At 56.4% G+C, this 15,377-nt stretch overlaps 1 protein-coding gene across 1 annotated transcript in view; it reads right to left on the reverse strand.

The window, feature by feature from the left end:
* Positions 1 to 391: 391 nt before the first annotated feature.
* Positions 392 to 15,377, reverse strand: part of TCERG1L (transcription elongation regulator 1 like) — a 180,514-nt gene continuing 165,528 nt past the window's right edge. Inside the window, exons 9-12 of the mRNA XM_084997466.1 lie at positions 13,716 to 13,848; positions 6,934 to 7,023; positions 3,967 to 4,085; positions 392 to 1,216 (exon numbers count right to left, since the gene is read on the reverse strand). Of these exons, the coding sequence (XP_084853592.1) occupies positions 1,060 to 1,216; positions 3,967 to 4,085; positions 6,934 to 7,023; positions 13,716 to 13,848 (499 nt within the window). The 3' untranslated portion in view covers positions 392 to 1,059. The remainder of the gene's footprint in view (positions 1,217 to 3,966; positions 4,086 to 6,933; positions 7,024 to 13,715; positions 13,849 to 15,377) is intronic.

Raw genomic sequence — 15,377 nt, forward strand, 5'->3', positions numbered from 1 at the left:
TTCATTTCCGCTTCACCACAACGGGAACTCCCAGAACGTGTTCTTTTTGGGGATGCAAGTGCTGAGAAAGAAGGGAGGTGGGGCAGGTGCCACTGCGTGCTGGGGACAAAGGCCGTGAATCTGAATAGACTCCAGAGACTCCGCAAATCTGCAACCGATGAACAGGTGTGCAGTAATTTACAGAATATAATTAATCAGCTGGAGTTTTATCCAATGCGGTTCCACCCGGGGCTAGCAACTCGGAAAAGCGAGATTTCTGTTCGGGTAGTACGTTTCCAGCCCTGGTGGGCAATCCTAAACGTTTTATGAATCTTTCCAGTGAGAGTATCGTTGGTAGGAACACAATTTTGTTGCTTAAGAGTGTGTTGGACGTCTGAGCCACAAAAATACACTGGTTTAAAATATTTATTAATTCAAAAAAATTTAAAATTTTTTATACAAAGATGGTGAGAAAAATCTCATGCAAACTCTGGGCATACAAGAAAATAACTCAAATATTAGTAGGATGATTTTGTACAAAATAATTCTTTTTAAAGTCGGACCTCCTGCAGACAGGCAGCCCCCTTCTCCAGGCCCGACGCCCCCGGGGGGGTGGCCATCCCCCTCTGACCCTCGGGGGGGAGGGGGGGCCACCATGTGTCCATGGTCACAGGTGTCAGGAGAACAATGAACAGCCTCTGCTACTCAGAAAACCACAGCAAGACGTGGGGACCCAGGTCACAACACCCTCCCGCGGGGGGGGGGGGACTCCCCGGGGTTTCCAGACGTTTCCAACAATCCGATCCACTCGTGACGACGCCCTGAGAGCGTGAGAGATGGGCCCCGCGTCTGCTGGGTTACAAACCTGCAGTGGATTTATAATTTGTCTATATTACATGTAATTTGCATAATTAAAACAATTAAGGGAGCGATGTACCATGGCGATTAGAAATGCATCAAACTCTGAACGTCGTTACAAAAGGGAGCTTCAATATGAAACAGTAAATCCTCTGAGAGCGCGGCCCCCACCCCGGCGCGGGCCCCCGCCCCGGCCACGCTCGGCCCGTGGCTGCGTCACACTCATCGCATCTTCCGGAGCCTGAGTCTGTTTTCCTTGTCCCGCTTCTTCAGAATAAGGATGAACTGGTTGAAGAAATGCTCCTGATCCTTCCTTTTCTGGACAAGTCGAAACCTCTGATCACGGCCGTACTTCTCGGCAAACTCTTTAAACGTGCTCCTGGAAGACAGGAAGCTTGCTGAGGCCCTTCCCGAGGAAGTGGCCGGGAGCTCCCTCCCACAACCCGGGGCGCTCGGCAGGGGCTCGGCCGCCAGGGGACAGGACTGTGCCCGCGACGCCGCCTGCTCCCCAGGCTGCGCGTCACTCCCTCGGGGGCCGGGGCACACCTGCCAGCGCCGCATCGGGACTCCAGGGGCCTGGCCTCCCCTGCCTCTTGGGCCGCGTCCCAGTCTGGGCTCCTGCGGCCCACGGCCCTGTCTCTGCCCGGGCCACCCAGGTTCTCTTCTGTCCCCTCCGTTCTCAGCCAGCTCCTCCCTGAGGGGTCTTTGCTCATGCTGTTCCCTCTGCCTGGCACGCCCTTCCCTCGTCATTTAAAGCTCTCCCCTCACTGGCGTCAGGACCAGACCCTACGAGAGGCCGGAGGCCTGAGCGTCCCTCTTTCATGGGTATCATTTTTTTTTTCTAGGGCCGCACCCGAGGCACATGGAGGTTCCCAGGCGAGGGGTCGAATCAGAGCTGCAGCTGCCGGCCTACACCACAGCCACAGCCACACGGGATCCAAGCCGCATCTGTGACCCTCACTGCCGTTCACAGCAACACCGGATCCTTAACCCACTGAACGAAACCAGGGATCAAACCTGCGTCCTTACGGACACTATGTAGGGTTCTTAATCCACTGAGCTGCCATGGGGGCTCCAGTCAGGGTGGCACCTTGTGAAGCCTCAACTGTGCAGTTTTACCGCCTCTCCCTGCTCGAGTGGAAGCAGGTTATCCGCTCGGTTTTCTACGGGGCATCCGGGGTGTCCAGCCCAGCAGCCGCCACGTGCTAAGCGCCCACACACTGGTGGACGCGTTCACGGCTGCCAGACACCCAGCCAGGCCAGCCCAGGGCTGGGCAGCCTAAGAGCAGGAGCTCTGAAAGGGGTTGAAACACCACAGACTTGGCTGTCTTTGAAATAAAACAGTTTCATGCTTATGAAAGTAATACCGGCCCAGGGGACGTTTCTGAAAAATAGCAGGTGATGAAACCTGATCTCAAAGAAGCGCGAGTTCGTTTCCAGCACCCGCTTTCCGTGTGTGTGTGTGTGTGTGTGTGTGTGTGTGTGTGTGTGTGTGTGTGCGTGTGTGTGTGAGATCTTTTCCTAACTGCTTAATACATCCTGAGTCTTTCTCCTTTACCCTCCTAATTACTCATGGGAGGGGAGAAGCTGGCTTATCGTTAACATTCTGCCAGTGGAGGCACAGAAGACAGGGGCTGCCTGTCTTTAAGGACGGCACTCGTGGTAATGACGACGGCTTCCGGGACCTGCCAGGCACCCGGGACTTGGCTCCGCAGCCCGCACGCCGACCTCCTGGTCACCCACGAGGCGGGTGGCTAGACCCCCTCAGATGAGGTCCAGTGCCCCACGGCCAGGGCCAAGGAGGGGCAGGGTCGCCCTGTGGGAAGACAGAGCCAAGCCCCAGCTCCAACTCCGCGTCCTCCTAGACAACCACGATTTACAAATCATCAGCCCCGCATCTGCTGTTCTACGTTAGCGTTTAAGCAAGGATGGCGGTAATCGGAGCACCTGTTCTGTTTTGTTTTCTTCCCCCCCTTCAGAAAATGTCTATCCTGCAAGTAGCTGGAAAACTTTTATGAGGACAACAAAACAGACATTAATTTACATCATCCCATTACCGACCAAGTGAATGAACCAATTATTGATCCGACTGTAGATGCCACGTCGGCACCGAAAGCAAACATCAGTGTCCATTGAAACACGGTTGATTTACGTGTTGTTAAAAAGGCATAAGGTCAGCATTATTATTTAAAATAATAATATCTAAATACCCATTTGAAAATAATGTCCCCACTTGAAATAAAAATTCTTCCAAATGAATCATTTCTGGCTCATAAAATTTAGTTTTATAAATTCTAAAAACAGCACATGTATTACTTTTAAATGTTAGTCAACAGAAGCTAATTTTAAAGAAGAATTAAGCCTATGGACTTTTCTAATTTCTAACGTCATCTTCCTATTTCAGTTCATGGGGATGATGCCTGATTACCTTGGATGAGCTGAAGGCCAAGTTCGCTCTGCCCCTTTGCATGTGTGAAGCATCATCTCACATGCTGAACAACCGCCAGGCACGTGGACGGAACCCAGGGGGCTGGTGGGGTTTCTTTTGCTGTTGTTGTGTCTTAAGTGTTTTGCATGTTTAGCCCCTGGTCATTAGATCAAGAATTAAGCCCCATCTCAAGAGGGCTGACCTATTGAGTGATTTTAGCCTTGGAGTCAGAGCTGCTGAAAACCATACAGCATGGATGGAACGGCTGGGGGCCTTTGATGAACAAACAGCTGCTGGGCTGACGGGGAAGGGGGCCCTTGGGGAGAAGGCTGGCTTTCCTCCAACGCGTATCTTTCTTTTTTTTTTTTTTTTTTGCTTTTTAGGGCGGCACCTGTGGCATGTGGGGGTTCCTAGGATGATTCCACAGACACAGCAACACAGGATCCGAGCCACACCTGCGACCTACACCTTAATCCACCGAGCGAGGCCAGGGATCGAACCTGTGTCCTCATGGATGCTAGTCAGATTCGTTAACCGCTGAGCCACAACGGGAACGCCCTCCAAAGCGTTTTTAAAATTGTACTTTTGATAACCATGGGACACATGTTACATGATTTAACCTAAACAGACTAAAAGTCCTCCTACAAAATCTGTTAAGTTTACAGCCCCAGAAGTCACCAGGGGTAACCCTTTCGCCCTACCTGGGTGACAGTTTCGATTCCTCTAAAAGTTTCTTGAATTCCTCTTTGGCTAAAAGCAATTTGCTTTTCTTTTCCTTGTATTCTTCTTTTATTCTTGTCTTGACAAACTGTTCAAATATCTGAAGACACACACAAAAGAGAACTATTATGAGAAGGCATATCAGAAATGGTATCTTGTATTTCAAACACAAGGTGAAACAACAGACAGAATCTTGGATAAGCCCCTTTTTCACAGTGGCTGCAGCGAGAGGCAAGAGCCTTCAATTGCGGCGTTTCCATGGAACTGAGTGCACAATTGCACCTGCTCTCCCAGGAGGTCAACGTGCTTCCCCACATCTGGGCACCAGCTCCAGGTCAAACCCTGAATCAGCCTTAGGAATCCAGGGTGCACAGTCCTCTCTAAAGGCTGTGGTCGGGGGAGCGGCGCACAGCTCGGAAATCCTCAGCTCCAGGGTTTGGATAGTTCTCCTTTGGGAACGCCTTGAGCAGCCTTCACCTGCATGCGTTGTCTCGCCGACTTTCACATCCCTGCTGGCAGCACCACGACACGAGAGTGCATAATTTGTTCTAGGAATCTGTGGCAACGTAACTGGCATTTGAGTCTCCAAATGCCACTGATTTTAAACCAGTGAAAAAAAGGTCAAGCCCGCATCTCTGATTTCCCACACCCTGATCTCCAAATACCCACTTAGGAACGCGGCTCTGGTTCCCCAGGGGCTCTTGTGAACAAGGCGAGTCTCTCCTGGGCACTGTGGAAACAGCCAGGGAGGGCCTGACCCCCAGGCCCCGCACTCCCGCTCCCAGCCTGACCAGAAGAGGCCTCTGAACATCGACAGGAAAACATCTCCCGACCCCGAGGGATACGGACAGTGGCCGGTAGACAACCCCCGCCGCCCGGAAGCCGCTCTTGGGCACCTGCAGCACCGGGGCCTCCCTCCTTGCAGCCGACCAGAGGGTCCTCCCTGGGTGAGAACAAGACCAACGACTGTGCTGACACTAGCACACTGTCACTCAGAGACGAAAGCCCCCAGAGAGCGAAGGCAGCAGTTCCATTCCCCACGTTCTCCACGCCTCAAGACACGTTAGACGTGGATGTGAACAGAGAGAGACCATTAAAAGCCCACGTCTGCTCCTGGAAGGCCAGTAAATGGCAGGTCTGTGCCGACCGAGCGGCTGGCCACCGCAGACCCTGGATGTGGCCCCAGCGCTTAGGGGGTCTCGGGCATCCCAGCGGAGGACGTGGCCGGGAAGAGACCACGTGGCCGGTCACGGCCTCCATCACTTCCCGGGCAGAAGAGGTCTCCTCTGGTTCTGCCTGATGGTTTCAGATTCCACTTCAGCGACGGCAAAAGTCTTTATAGGATCATAAATACAAAATGCTACGTGCCTCCTGAAGAATCATCGAGAAATGAAATACTCAGGAACAGGACTGAGATGGAGCACGTGCGTCTGTATTTAAGGGAGAACATGACCGGCTTATCTCACCTTCAAGGCAAGTGGCAACGGAAGCTCTTCGGTTCTCTTAGAATTTAGGCTCATGAAAAAGGTGACTGCAGGGTTTCCATCCAAACAAAGGCGCGTGGCCCCATCATCAGTCGGAGTTTTGCTCTATTAATTTTCAATCTGGATGGAGACTCCAGATGGCAGTGGGGTCAGAGCTGGCAGGAGAGACCCAGCTGCTCTCCTCTCTCTCTAGAACCACGGATCCTCTAACCCCGTCCCCTCTACCCTCTGCTTTATTTATGCTGCTGACATTTAATGTCACAGGTTTTTTCTCCTCTTTAACAAATTACACCCGTTTTACTCAAAGTGAGGAGTGACTTTTTAAAAGGGAGAGCACGGGCCATTATCTCTCCACGGAAGAAAGTGGGCGCTTTGTTGCCATGGAAACAGGTCCGAGCAGCAGCCTGGACCCCTGCTCACCCCACAGAAGGACGGATGCACACGCACGGGGGCAGGCGCCTCGGTGTCCCCGCAAATGCCCTGGGACAGCAGGTCCCGCTCAGATGCCAGGACTGGGGCTCGCCAGCCCCAGTCACTTGTCACGAGGACTTGCTTTCTGAATGGGGCCCAGGCGCTGGTTCCCTCACCCACTCGGCTTCGGCCACGTCGCACAGAAACGACAACACCACTGCACTGCAGGGGTCGGCGTTCTCTTAGGAACCAGGCATTTAACCCGAGGCCTGGAGACGACTCTCGACTCTCGTGGGGCTTTCTGTCTTCAGCAGGGACTCGGACCACCCACGTTCCACGTGCATCCTTCTGGGTTCAGAGGGTGGAGGGAGGGAGGAACATGACAGGGCAGGAACCGGAGATGCAGACCCAGAATCTGGATCCTTCCAGAGTTCATCTCAGGGCCCCTCTCAGATGGGCCCCAGGAACCACCAGATCCCAATGAGGCTGCGAAAGCTCAGCCATTGCAGCACCAGCTGCTCCCTGTCAGTCAGCACAACCCGTCCCACCATCCGACTGCGTAACTGGGAAATGTTATTGGCTCCGTGACGTCACTTGTCAACAAGCCAGGGGAGACCCTTGTCAAGTGTCCTGGAAAATGACCTCCAGGTCAGCTACCTCGAGTCCATTCTTGCTTTCTGGGGCTGTTTTCTAGAAGCATCCATCCCTTACGCACGCTGTAACTGCTCCCTGCACCCCTCTCACTATTATCACTATGACAAAAGAGCACGTTGTTATCTAAGATCTTTCTACCAGTCATCTAGGAGGGGCCGTGCTGCCGAAGTTGCGTTTCCATCTTGGCACGTGAGTACCTGTCTCACAGGTCACGAGCGGGCGGCTCACTGACAACAGTGACCAGGTTCCCTGCACCCGGAGCGCGTGCGGTTCACAAGCCCACAGGCCGTCCTCCCGGCGTCCCCGCCGGCAGCGAGGGACCTCGGGATGGCGCGTCCCCCTTGCGGCGTGTCCCGAGAACGCCGGGTCCCTGAGGCCGGCCCGGACCTCCCGTCTTACCTGTTTCCGCTCCTCGGAGTTTAGCAGGAGATAGCGCGGATCAAACACGATTTTATGCAATTCTTTCTCCCAGGTAGAAAACGCCGACACCTGAGGAAAGACATTCAACAGCGTTGCCTTTAGCATCTACTGCTGAGCCTGGAGTCGCACGGAAACGCTCGATGGGGAGAAACGGCACCAAGACGCCGGCGTCAGGGACGCCGTGCTGTTTAAAAGCGTTACGCGAGCCAAACTTCTAGGAAAATCAATCTTTAGAGCATCAGAAAACGTAATTTCTGGACTCACGACACTATTTCTTCCCTGGATGCCTTCCAGGGGCTTGTGTGTGCCCTGATCTACAGCCCCAGTGATATTTGCCGCTGGGACACCCGGAAACGCCACGCTGTAAGAGGAGAATGACGCTGGTGAAAATCCTCAGGACGCCGGAGGCTCCAGTCGGAGAGTCGGAGTTTAGCACAACTTTAACGGATTTTTAATCAACATTTAAGGCTATTTTTGGCAGGTTGTTTTTAAAAAAAACAAACAAACAAAAAAAACAAACTACTTTCTTTACAACCGTTTATTTTATCTTTCTCTTTTTAGGCCGCGCCCGCGGCACAGGGAATTTCCCGGGCCAGGGCCGGGATCCAGGCCGGGGTTGCGACCTGGCAACACCAGTTCCTTAAACAGCCGCCTCCTCAGACACAAGCCGGATCCTCAGCCCAAGGCGCCACAGCAGGAACTCTGACGAGAGTTTACATCCACAGAAAATGCGCAAGAACATGAAGCTACCGTCGACCCCACGCCTAATTCCTCTGCCTCAGCACCTGAGCCTCACTTGTGCACATGACTCTTCGCAGGAGCCCACGCCTTACCCAGAGTTTTTCCGTTTCTACCTGGTTGGCGTCTGTGCCAGGACCCCACCCAGGGCGCCATGCGACATCCGCCTCCCGTGAGCTTGGGCTCCCCTGGGCTGTGCGGTTTCTCTCTCCTTGATCGGATGACCTGGCAGTGCTGAGGACTGCTGGCCAGGTGTTTGGGGACGCGTCCCCAGCTGGGATCTGCCCGGTTCTCCTCGTGGGTGAGCTGGGGCGTTTGGGGAGGGAGCCACAGGGGAAGGTGCCCGTCTCGTCCCAGCCCATCCACGGGACCTGTCACAGCTGCCGTTGGCCTGGATCCCCGGCCGCGGTCAGAGCGCACCAGCGTAAACTCTCGCCAGAGTTCCTGCTGTGGCGCACTGGGCTGAGGATCCGGCTTGTGTCTGAGGAGGCTCTGCCAGGGCTCTTGTCCATGAATTCACTCCTCTTACCCCGTTTCACCTCCTTCGGAGGGAAGTGACCCTGTGAGGCCCACACTTAAGGGTCTGGCCGCCTCTGGAGATGGGGGTGAACTCCTTGGAATTCTTCCGGATGGGACAGTCGCCCGAATGTACTCGCTGGTCCCATCATCCAACTAAATCAGAGGAGACTCAGGGGGACTCATTTCCTTCTGTGGGTTACAGTCTAATTCGACTCCACAGACTCCGGTGCTCAAATCCCTCCAGGTTTGGCCTCAGGGAGCCGTGGCGGCGGCTCCGGCGTCCGTGGGAGGTCCCCCCACAGTTGGGTTTTGGGACCTTCGAGATGTGTCAGTCTCAGCTCCTACTTCTCCTGCCTTGGCCCTGGAATCAGCATTCTCTGAGAAGCCCTGGCCCCTTGTCCTGGGGAAGGTATCAGGCCGAGATCCAGATGGGGCGTGGCGTCCAGACTTTCCCAGCTGACGGAGCAGAGAAATGGTGGAATCATCCAGAAACAGCTCCTTCATTTGAAAACACTGACTAAATACTGACTGTGCCTCAGGCCCCAAGCTGGGTGCCGAAGACTCAGCGCAAATAAGGCAAAGCCACTGAGATCAGGAGGCCCACGGCCCAGGTGAGGTCAACGTCAACTCTCGATTTCCCGAAGGGCCTTGGTGCCCGCACCCCAGACGTGCCCAGGAGCCAGGGACACAGAGAAGGCGTCCAGCCTGGGGAGGAGCTGAGTCTCGATCGCTGGCGATGCTGGAACCTGACCCATGAAGGGGCCTGGGAGCGTGTGCTGGGGGTGCTGCTGTGGAGCCAAGGCCAGGCTCGGGAAGTTTGGGGACCTGGGGGTTCAGGGGTGAAGGAGGCTCCGGGGGCTGGGAAGAGGCCAATGCACGCCGGAGCAGATGTGCAGGACAGCCCCAGACCTGCAGGGACCAGGGCCCTGTGTGGAGAGGAAGGGAAGGAGGCCAGATGCCGGGTGCTCGCAGGAGCCAGGGCCTAAGCTCTGGGTACTGCAGGGAGGGGACGTCAGGGGGTGTGCAGTTCCGGGAGTTTGGCAGGGGGCGCGGTTTGGCGCCTCCCCTGGGGATTGCAGCCTGGGGAGGGGGCCTTTGGGTTTGCGGGTTTTTTAATACGTCAGGGCAAGGTTTTGCTTTTATATTGTTTCACTCGCATAAACCACAATAGAGCTTTCTTTAAACTTCCGTCTATAAAGGAGCAGGATTAATTGAATAGCAGATTATTCATTTAACCCCATCTGTTTAGATAAGTGCCTTAAAGACGTTTTATTGAAGGCCGCTTCCCTTGGAAACACAGGCGCAGCTTTCCCAGGGGCCAGGAAAAGACTTTCCAGGACCGTTGATGTTGATTCCGGCCCCCTGGGGCCCCTCTGTGGGGGACCCTGCGCCAGCTCCCGGGCAGTGGGCGGCCTTGGGGAGACTGAGTGACACAGGGGCCGGCCGTGCAGGGGACCTCTGGAGTGTAGATCCGAGTCCGTGTTGGAAGGAGGAATTCGCAGACGGCACACCCTCTGAGCTGGGACAGGCGGTGACCACGAGGTTGGTGGTGCAGAGTTGGTCCAAGTGAGGCGGAGGCAGGGCTCTCTCCAGGTGTCTCCCCGCCGTCCGGCAGCTGCACCTTCTCCCGTGACCTCCCAGCGGGGTCACAGCTGGTGCTGTCCCTCGGATGCACAAGCGGCTTTCCCTCTGCAATTGTAGTGGCTCTGGGGCCAGGACCCGGTGGGGGGAGGGGCTTGGTTATCCTCACGTACAGGTACACCTGTCACAGGTGTGCTGGTCCTGCAGGTGAGGCGCCTGCGCTGTAGCTCTTGAGCCCTGGACACCTGAGGCATCGTCTCCCGGAGGTCAGTCTGCCTCCCTGGGAAGCTCATCTGCTTTGTGTTCCTGTGACGACTCTTCAGCCTCTCACAGAGCACATCATCAAATAAAACTGTGTTATAAAAGGACGCCTGCTCATTACAGAAAATTCGCAAAATACAAAGAATATAGATTTTAAGAAAGCGCCTCAAGTCCTACGCTGAGGGACATGTATCATCAGTGGGAGCCTTGCCTTCCAGTCTTTTTTTTTTTTTTTTAAATAGATTTTAAAGTAGCCCAAATAAAAATTTTTACCATAGAGCCAAGATTCAACTGTGGTGGACCACGGCTGAACCAATGTTTTTTAACATAGTCCATTTCATAAAGTTCCATCTAAGTTAAAAATTTGTATGCTGTTTTCTCCTTTTAAGCCATTTTAAAATGTTACTGTAAACCTCGGCGAAACATTTTTGATGGCAGCATGTAAAAGCAAAAACTTCCCCCGACGCATTACAAACCCGCAAAACCCAAAGGCCCCCTCCCCAGGCTGTAGTCCCCAGGGGAGGCGCCAAACCGCGCCCCTCCCGCCCCCCGGAAATGCACACACCCTGACGGGGTCCGCACACAAGTGCGTGAATTTCCGAGTGGAGACGCTGAATGAAGAATGCAATAAAAAATCGAATTAATCACTCAGTCCATGAACACGGCGACCTTTCCAGCCTCGTTTTTAAGCAACTGGAAATCTGACGGGCTTAGCCATCAAATCCTCTTGAGCGTGAGGGGCTCATAAACTGGCGGCTCACTTTATAAAGTCCCGTGGCATAAAGGCCCGCGCTGCTTTATGACATCGCGGGGCCTCCGGGCGGTCTTTGCAACGCAGGAGCTGCGCGTGGGCTTCTCCCGAAATCCTTGTAAGACGGGGGTCTAGGCTCACCCCCCACCCTAACCCTAACCCTAACCCTTCCCAGAGAAAATCCAGAACACCGCCGGACGTTCCCGTGTTGCTTCTGCTGATTCTCCTACCAAGTATCTAAGAGCCGGAGGCTGAGCGGAGCCCCCACTCGATGAGGTGAGAACCCACCGGAAGCCTCCTTGGTAAAACCCCTCAACTGAGGCCCCGAGGACCTTGCGGGGACGGCAGCATCCTTGGCAAGGATGGCGCGGTGCCTCCCGTGGCCCTGGTCTCCGCGGAGGTTAGTTTGCTGCCGTGTTGGGAAGGTCAGCTGGGCTGGTTTCCAAAATCCAGAGGTGGACATGCAGACGCTAAGATGAGGGGTTTTCTCAAATGCTCTTCGTGTTGTCACGTCTCAGGGGCCCAGTCACAGCTTCCAGTTAATTCCGCTGGAAGAGACTGGCCAGGTGCCTTCAGACGCCCGGAATCAGAATGGTTCCTGCACCGTCCCCACCCCTGCAGTCGAGAGGTGTGGCGGTGACTTGGTGACGCTGGAGGACACAGAGCAGTTGTGTGGCTCATGTGTCAGCTGGGAGCAGGGGGATGGGGCCGGGGGGAGGCTGATAAGACAGCTCAGAGCGGCCACCAGGGGTTCCCGGCTTCCAGGACCACGAGGCCAGTCCGGAGGCACAGAACAAACGGCCCCCTCACATAGCAGGGACGGCGTCTAAATGGAACCAAGGGCCGGGTCTTCCCAGGGCAGCTGGAGAAGGAAACGCAGCCAGCGGACCACTGCTCTGGGGCCGGGGCAGCCAGGGCTGCGAGCTCCCCTGCTTCCCGGTCTCCTCGCCTGAGCTGGGGCAAGGCCTGCTTTGCTGGCGCGTCTCTGCCGTTGAAGGGGGGCTGAGCCGAGCGGAGAGCAGACCGGGGCCAGCAGGGCAGCACGACGGGCAGAGGGGTAGGCTTCCCATCACCGTGTGGTGCCTGCTGTGGGTGCGGGCGGCGGGGAGCACACAGCACACGGAAGCCCACACACCCTGCTCCTCACACACCCAACACACAGAGATAAAACCATGCAGACACACCTCACAGGGAAGCATCAGTTGTTTCAGGAGTTCCCGTCATGGCGCAATGGTTAACGAATCCAACTAGGAACCATGAGGTTCTGGTTCGATCCCTGGCCTCGCTCAGTGGGTTAAGGATCCGGCATTGCCATGAGCTGTGGTGTGGGTCGAAGATGTGGCTCAGATCCCGCGTTGCTGTGGCTCTGGGGTAGGCCAGCAGCTGCAGCTCCGATGAGATCCCAAGCCTGGGAACCTCCATATGCTGGGGGTGCCGCCCTAGGAAAAAAAAAGACAAAAAAAAAGAAAAAGGAAAAGGAGCATCCACTGTTTCAAAGCCCATTGCATCCCGCAGGACGTCTTAATCAAATCATCTCTAAGCTTGAGAAAGAGAAATCTGCAAGTGGAGGGAGGTTTGAAAACAGCCCTTTAGCCTCATAACCGTAGGCTTCAAACTGCGTCTGCTGGGGTTCTGCTTGTCTTCGTGGCCTCACCTGCAGCGTGTGGCAGTTCCAGGGACTGAGCCCGTCCCACAGCAGTGGCCCGAGCTGCTGCGGTGACAAGGCCAGACCCTTAACCCGCTGGGCCGCAGGAGAACTCCAAAAGTCTACCTTTCTTTTAAAGCGCATCCTCTATCTGTACCAGGGACAACGCCTGGGCGCGCTGTGTGTTGGTGCTGGTCCCATTCTCAGCTCCCGGCTGGCTCTGCACACGTGGGAATTTAGGCCTAACGCCCTGCATCGCAGCTCTGAGGCCCCAGGGCCACTCTCCCTTCCCAGGCCCTGCGCCAGGGGCCCCGTCTCACTTAGAGGGAGTCTCCAGACAAGGCAGTGCGTGAGTGAACGTTCCCGGTGCGAAGGAAAGAGGTCTCCCACGGGGGTGGCTGAGGTCCTCTTACTTCCCACCTTAAGAGCTGGCACCGCACCTGCTGTTCCCCTGCAGCCCCAAGGCCTCGCCCCCCACCCCGACCCTGACAAGCGCTGCTCAGTCCCCCGCTCTGGGGGAGCCAGGGCCTCCCCTGGCTCTCCACAGGTTCCCAGCTGCACCTGCTCTGGGAGGGCCAAGCAGGAAGCACCTGGGTGGGTGCTGGCTGCAGAGAGACTTTGCGAGTCCCCAGGCTGTTTTCAGCGCTCGAGACAGTCCTCAGCACACAGCTTCCCATCGCTGCCTTCTGCCTTCAGTCTCATTTTGAGGAGAAATCCCACTGGGCTAAGTTAAATGGTTCTTATCAGGCTCATTTTATCCCCAAAAGCCAAAGCGGGGAATGAAAGTCACTGGAAGGAGAATCCATTATAAAACGTCTCCCCTCAATTCAAATGGAGATTCAGCAGTGACCCACGACTGAAGCATCCTAGTCATCTAAAAGCCCCTGGACAAATCCACAGGTGTGACCGCCCCTTCCTGAGGTCACCAGAGGGAGTGGGGACCCTGGAAGCTGGCCTGGCTCCAGAAGGAACGCCACCAGCACGGGCGCTTTCTTTGCACGATGCCAATGGCCATCCCCCCCAGGAGACCTGCACCTGGGACCCCCTAGCCCCTCCCACCAGCAGTGGATCCTGCTGCCCTGGTGCCGTCACACCTTTCTTTGCAGCCCGCTTTCCCTCAGGACGCGAGGCAGGGCTCCTTGGCACTTGCTTTGGCCTCAGATCGCCTGGCCCCTGGATTCACCCAGCCGGACCTGCGGCTCAGTGAGGAAGGGCAAGGGCCCTGCGCCCGAGGGACGGCCCCCCGCTGCCCGTCCGGCTCCTTACCCCTCTCTCCAGAAGCATGTCTCGGAAGTGGGTCACCCGCTCCTCCAGGGGCAGAAGGATCTGGGGTGGCGTCTTGGTGCCCGTGTCCCCGCTCCCCGCCGCCTCGGGCCCGGGACTCATGTGGCCTTCCGTCCTTCAGGGCACAGGACACAGAGAGTTAAATGTGACCTTGGGGACCGGACTGCCTTTCGCGGCAAGCTTTTAAATTCTCCAGGTGACTCTTAGGAAGCAAAGGTCCTCGGAGCTCCACGGCGCCCTGGACAGTCGGCCTGGCACAGCGCAGACTTTTCCTCCCGGGAGGCAAACGGCTCTGCAGCCTCTGGGACGGAGTGAGACTGAAGCCCTAACAGGAGGGCACAGCGGGAGGGAGCCGGAGGGCAGAGGGCGCCCAGCAGGAGACTGAGAGCTTTCACCGCCAGAAGCGCGGTCACCTGAGGGGACGGAGGGGACCTGCCCCTGGAACAGATGGCAGGAGCAGAGACCTGGTTCCCCGCTGGTTTGCAGAGATGGCTTTATTCTGCACAAATGCATGGAAGACAGCTGGGAGCCTCTCTGTCACCACTCGGGGGCGGAAGACACTGTCCTGAGGCCTAACCCGAAAGGGAGCTGCCCTGACCGGCGGGGGGGGACCACACCCTGGGGACCCGCACAGGCCGGGGAGCTGGGCCCCTGAGCCCCGAGTCCATCCCTCCTCCAGCCCCGGGCTGGCCTCAGCCAAGGGCCAACGCGGGACAGGAGGACGCGGGGCCCAGCGTGGGGAGGCAGGCCTGTGGAAGCATGATTTTATTTAACCAGCCATGCGATAGACCTCCTCACGGCTCTGCACTCATGCTGGAAGCATCTGGAACACCTCCGAATGAGACACCGTGACGTTTGCTGCTGGAAGAAGACAGTTGGCCAAATGCAGACACGGTCACTCTCCCGCCCGACCCTCCTCGGGGACCCGGCCCTGCTCAGCCGTGATGCACAGACCCCCCTGCAGGGCCTCCCCCCAGCCAGCCCCGCCCCCCCCCCCGAGGACCAGGGCCCTCGGACGGTGACACCAACACGCTGGCACAGACCCTTTCCACAGGCCGCCTCTCTGACGGCTCAAGGCCCCATGAGGCCGGCGACTGTCACGGGAAGCCTGCTGGGAGCACGTGACTTCATGCCTCCTGCGTCCTGGACGCATCCTGAGTGCTCGGGGGCCGGAGGGCAGCGCACAGGCACTCATAGAGCAGGTGCTTCCCTGCTCCCTCGCAAGCCCAGCCTCAGCCCGGGAGAGGCAGGTCCAAGTGGCCTCATCCACGTTTTCTGACGTAGGTCAAGACCAAGGCTCTCTCCGGGGGACCTGCTCCGGGGCGCTTGACACTGTCTGGAGCCACTTGTGGCTGTCACCACTGGGAAGTGTTCCAGGAGGTACAAAGAGAAGCCTGGGCACGAATGAGTCCCACATTTGGGAAGAAGGAGACGCACCATTCAAGGTCATACAGTCACTTAACATCGGGGCAGAGCTCCCACTGCGGCTCCGCAGGTTAAGAACCCAACTAATGTCTATGACCATTCAGGTTCAATCCCTGGCCTCGCGTTGCTGTGAGCTGTGGCGTAGGTCGCAGCTGTGGCTCAGATCTGGTGTTGCTGTGGCTGTGGTGCAGCCCAGCAGCTGTAGCTCTGATTTGACCC

The sequence above is a fragment of the Sus scrofa genome, chromosome 14, assembly GCF_054392235.1.
Source record: "Sus scrofa isolate SSC_HxYL_T2T_F1_AM1 chromosome 14, Sscrofa_HxYL_maternal_Yorkshire_Landrace_v2.0, whole genome shotgun sequence".
Classification (NCBI taxonomy): domain Eukaryota; kingdom Metazoa; phylum Chordata; class Mammalia; order Artiodactyla; family Suidae; genus Sus; species Sus scrofa.